Here is a 5,322-nt window from a genome sequence, read left to right as displayed (position 1 = left end):
TGCTGCCTGGTTGCTTCTGCCCAACCCTCACATTCTGTATATAATTCTGATTTCAGTTTATGAAGGTGAACCACAGTAATATTGATATTAATAATACAATATGTTGATATTAATAATACAAAGTTCTCTGCTAATTTGGTTGTTTGGAAAGGTTTTAGAAAAAAGAATTTATAATCCTGAAAACTTGAATTTTCTTAAACATCACTGGCTCAAAATGTAAACTATTTTAAAATATTGTTATTACAGGCAAAATGCCAGCCCCTGAGCAGACCCCAGTGGTGGAGGAGGGGCTGCCGCAGACAACACAGGAAACTTCCACAGGCCCAGGCATGGAACCAGAGACTACTGCCACTACCATTTTAGCTTCTGTAAAGGAACAGGTATATGCCTTGTTTTCAGAAATTCAGTATGCGTTGTGGAGTTAACCATTGTCTTTTATTGCATTGCTGGAAAAAAACATCATTGTTTCTAAAACATGTTGCCTGGTGCTGGTATAGTGTATTTTGTAGGTCAGGATGTTAGAATCTGAATATAAAAGGTTCATTTAATTGCATTGAACAGAAGCATCATCATGGTATTCTGTATCCCTTGGAATGTATGCACTGTTGTTGTAAATCAGACTTGAAATGCAGGCTTATTGTTTAAAAAATAAAAAAGAAAACCTAATGTGGGATTGATGCAACATTGAGAACCAGTCCTTTTTGTACATTCTGCAAAGTTGTGTTACAGTGTTACAGAAATCTGCACATAAAGGTTTTGGCATGATTAATTTTGTTAAAGAATGGGGTTTAAACTTTGAGTTTGGTTTCAGTTATCAGTACCAAGGTAGTAATATATTTTAATCTGCAATGCATTTATGGAGATGTATCTTAGTGATAGTCTCTATAGGGAAAATAAAATTGTGTTTGAAATAAAAGTTCAGCCTTAATTTGTAAAGATCATTCAAGGGGAAAAAATTGTAGTTTTACAAAGGAATGTTCTAACTGAAATTTTTGGGGTTTTCTGGGGTTTGTTTTTGTTTTAAAAAAACACAGGGAGAGAAGTAATAGTTGGCTTTCATCGTCAGAACTAGAAAAAAATGATCATTTTTCTTGGCTTAATACATAAATTGTAACACCTGAATTTCAGAATAAATCTGACTTGCTGTCTCTGTTTCAGAACTTCTTTCAAGATAAATCAGTACTTGATTCATGATACTAACTCTAAATGCAAACACTTCATGTATTAGTTCTCATATGTTGTCCCATACTAATATTAAAAAAAAGTTGAGAATTAGATTATATGGTCTTGATATCAACAGATTTCATACCCATAGAACCTTCAGTCTTAAATTAAAATTTCCCGCAGGATGATGAAATTTAGATCTTTATTTTCATGCCTAAATTAATAGTATCACAAGTATTTTAAGATGATAATAGCAACCCTAGTAATTTCTTAGTGATATTAAAACTAATATTAAATATTCCAATGTGGAGGATATTAACGCTGGAGGCTATCAAGATACAAGTAATCAGTCATCTGAGTTATAGTGATCTTGAGTCACCTCTCATTGTCTGAGACGGTAGGTTGCCTTGTGCCATCTTAGCTTATCACAAATGTCAATTGGAACTTATTTGCTTAAAGTACATCTGTGGTGATTTTTAAGTTGGTCCATTTTATTTTGCAGTTCACAAAGAACATGCTCATAATGGTAGCTTAGTTGATGAGCAGCATTGCAATAAATGACAGTACTGTAATTGCTAGTGATCACCAGCCAATAATCTTACTGCTGTGATTACTATCCAGAATTGCTTTTGTGTGGTTTTGATGCAATAGTGATTGCTTAAACTGAACATACAATTATGACAACGTTGTCTACGTTAGGTTGATACATGGTAAGTAAACAGTAAAAAGGCATTTGTTAACATCCCCTTTCCTACCCAAGAAAGGGTTTTTATCTTTTTCTTGTTCTTAGAGAAAAAATGATAATGGAATATTTCCTCATTTTAAAAAGGAGGTTAAAACCTCTTCCCCTTTCCATTCATAACACCTACTAAATATGTGGACTATTAAGTAACTCAATTCTGACGAAAGGAAAAAATAAAATTGTGTTTAATAGTGAAACACAAACTTCAGAACTGTAGCCTAACTTTAAAATGTATAGACACATCAGAACGAATACAAGGGGGAGGAAGATGTAAATTGTACTTCACTCTTGAAAATGATAACATGAAATAATTAAGAGCTGAACTGTTGCTTTCTGGTATTTTTTTCTGTTGATAATAATTGTGGACACTGACATATTCAACACCCTTCCTGTATGGCAGAAAGCCCAGAACAGAATATTTTCCAGTGCAGTTATTTACTTTATTAAGCTTGAACAGAAACTACTATACTTTTGCTATGGCCTAACTTCCTTTTGTACAGGAATCTCTCTTTATTTGCAGTAGGTCTGAATTTGTAAAGTAGAGTTGCCACACCTTAACTTCATTACTTCAGAGACACTTACTACAGTGGAAACACAATTCAGAAAAGCCTTTATTATTACTTGTCAAATTGTGCAAGATTTTAACTTAATAAAAACTTTTAAAATTACTACAGTAGTTCTGAAATAGGTAGATAAATTTACTGGATGACTTTGTAAAGCTTTCTACCATAGTGGCGTAGATACGATTATATAAAAAGTTGCACTAATTAGTTTATGAACCCTACAAGCCACTTTAAATAAACTCTCCATTTGTTTGTTTCCTATAATCCCAAATCCGTTTAAAGCAACTTTTTTACCAAACCAGAGTGTGTCTCCTGAACTCTGAACAGTCTTTCTTTGAGGCAAAATTGTCAGACAGCTGTGTAAATCTCACGTGATTATATTTTAGGAAAGAAACATTGCAATTCACTTTCAGTGTTATAAAATAATATGTGCAGAACAAGTGTAATCTGTGAAGAAACTTGGATTAATACAGCTTTGTGCTTCTCTGACAAAACTCAAGTTTTCTTTTAATGTGAAAATACATCCCTAATTAGTATAAATTATGACACTATGACCACAACCACCACTGGCTTTGGTTGGGGTAGGGGGGATAGTTGTTTTACCAGGTTGTTTTCTGTTTGTGGATACATCAGTGGATATACTTCTGGATGAAAATCAAGGGAAGGACTGACTTTTACTGGTATAAGTGGCATCTCTACTAGAGGAATTCCTTTTAAATGCAGGGAAATCCTAAGGTTAACTGTAATGAAGCTGAAACATATTTTGGCCTTTTCTTTTAGTGGATTTGATGATGGGTTGTGGGTTTTTTTGGTTTGGGGAGGGGGTTGTTTTTTGTAGGTTTGTTTTGGAGGTTTTAGTTTGTTTGGGTTCTTTTTTCCCTAAAATATGTATTTCCCTTCTAAAATGTTATGAAGTTTCCATGCTATAATGGATAGAAGTTTCTTAGGGAATGCTGAAACAAGTTTTAAGTAAAACTAAAGCATTAAAATATACGTGCCTATATTTCTGAATCCTGGGGAGAACTTGGATAAATATTTAGTTGAGTTCTGTAGGGAGTCTCTTAGCCATATTGAAAGTAAATCGACTATTTTCATACTAAAATAACAAATTGTTACAAATTGGAGGGTCAGCATCATAGCACTAACTTTTGGGGCGGGGGAGAATGTAGGGGCAGCTAGTTGCCAAGTAGTCCAGATAGATTTGTGGAATCACTGCTACTTTACACGTGTAACCCGTATGCTGCTGAATTTGGAATGAATTGCTGCTGAACTGGCAAGATTAAATGGGATCATTTGGAATTGAATTTCCTGCTTAGCACGTTAGTTTTCTTTTTCAGTGATTGGGCTGAGAGAAAAGGTCTTGCAAGAAAAACTACCCACAGATCCAATTTTCAAAAGTAACATGAATATGCTGTTTTTAATTTCTTTGCTAAGAAAGAAGCACTTGCAGCAGTGGCAGGTTTCTTTAGTTTCTTTGTTCATTGGTCTAGTTTTTGACACCTAAAGATGGACAAATTTTCACCTTTTCTTTTGTAAATAGGTGACAATAGAGTAAGAATGATTGGATATGCTTTTGGATGAATAATCATAAATCTCGGGTTTTCCTAAGTGTTTTCCTAGAAGTGTTCACTTTTGTTCAAAACTTCAGCAAAACCTTTTCCTTTTGTATAACTGTGTTGAACCATATAATATTCTTAGAAAGTGTGCAGTTTGCTTTTTTCCCTTCTTTATTGTTTAAGTACAAAATTCTTTACATAGTTCTTCAGATGTTTTTTATACGGTTTGCGGGGGAGAGAGGGGGAAAGGCAAACCCCTAAGTTTTTCAGATGGAAGTGGAGGAAAGAATACATTCTCCATAAAGCAAAGAATTTATTATTGCATGTTTAAAAACATCTTTACTAGAATGACAGTATTTTGATACTAAGTTTGGGAGATTACCAATTCAGATATGTAGTGCTTTATATCAAGTAGTCTGTAATCCAACTGTGTAGGCATGTCACTTCAACAAGATACCTGAAAAAAAGACTTAGTAAATGCACTTCCAGTAATTAGGCACAAACATTGTACAGTCTCACTTTGAAATTCTGATCTGCACGCATCTAGTGATCAATTAGGTGGATAAATGTGTATCAGTTCTGAAATGAAGGCGGTACTTTTTATTAAATGGACTTCCAAATTTTGTGTGAGCGAAACAAAAAACTTTGTCAACATTTTCTGGATGACTGGAAGAACTGGGTTTTTTTGCAACTCTCTTAATATTGTGTTCAATCACATAGGCCATTCTTCCTTATTTAATCCCAGAACTTTGAAGTTTACTATTTCTGCTGTTTAGAAGCATTTCCAGTTTTGGTGAATCAAGTCTGAGAAGTCCATTTGCCAAGGCTCTTATTCTAGGACAAAATATATGTCACTCCTGTCTCAGATGAAACGATTAACTCATAGAATCATAGAATAGTTTGGGTTGGAAGGGACCTCTAAAGGTCATCTAGTCCAACCCCCCTGCCATGGGCAGGGACATCTTCAACTAGATCAGGTTTCTCAGAGCCCCATCCAGCCTGACCTTGAATGTTTCCAGGGGTGGGGCATCCACCACCTCTCTGGGCAACCTGGTCCAGTGTTTCACCACCCTCAGCATAAAAAATGTCTTCCTTATATCTAGTCTATATCTCCCCCCCCTTTAGTTTCAAGCCATTCTCCCTTGTCCTGTTGCAACAGGCCCTGCTACAAAGTCTGCCACCATCTTTTTTATAAGCACCCTTTAAGTACTGATAGGCTGCAATAAGGTCTCCCCAAAGCCTTCTCTTCTCTAGGCTAAACAACCCCAACTCTCTCAGCCTTTCTTCATAGGAGAGG

The 5,322-nt window shown here is 35.2% G+C and overlaps 1 protein-coding gene across 2 annotated transcripts in view; it reads left to right on the top strand.

Moving 5' to 3' along the window:
* The first annotated feature begins 251 nt into the window (after positions 1 to 251).
* The window catches only part of PKP4 (plakophilin 4), a 73,384-nt gene continuing 68,313 nt past the window's right edge, over positions 252 to 5,322 (top strand). For both annotated transcript variants that reach the window (XM_009334024.1, XM_009334023.1), the window contains exon 1: positions 252 to 380. In XM_009334024.1, the coding sequence (XP_009332299.1) occupies positions 252 to 380 (129 nt within the window). The remainder of the gene's footprint in view (positions 381 to 5,322) is intronic.

Source organism: Pygoscelis adeliae, unplaced genomic scaffold (genome assembly GCF_000699105.1).
Source record: "Pygoscelis adeliae isolate BGI_AS28 unplaced genomic scaffold, ASM69910v1 Scaffold131, whole genome shotgun sequence".
In the NCBI taxonomy this organism is placed as follows: Eukaryota; Metazoa; Chordata; class Aves; order Sphenisciformes; family Spheniscidae; genus Pygoscelis; species Pygoscelis adeliae.
Note: the sequence above shows the minus strand (reverse complement) of the source record. Positions and strands in the feature narration are given on the sequence as shown.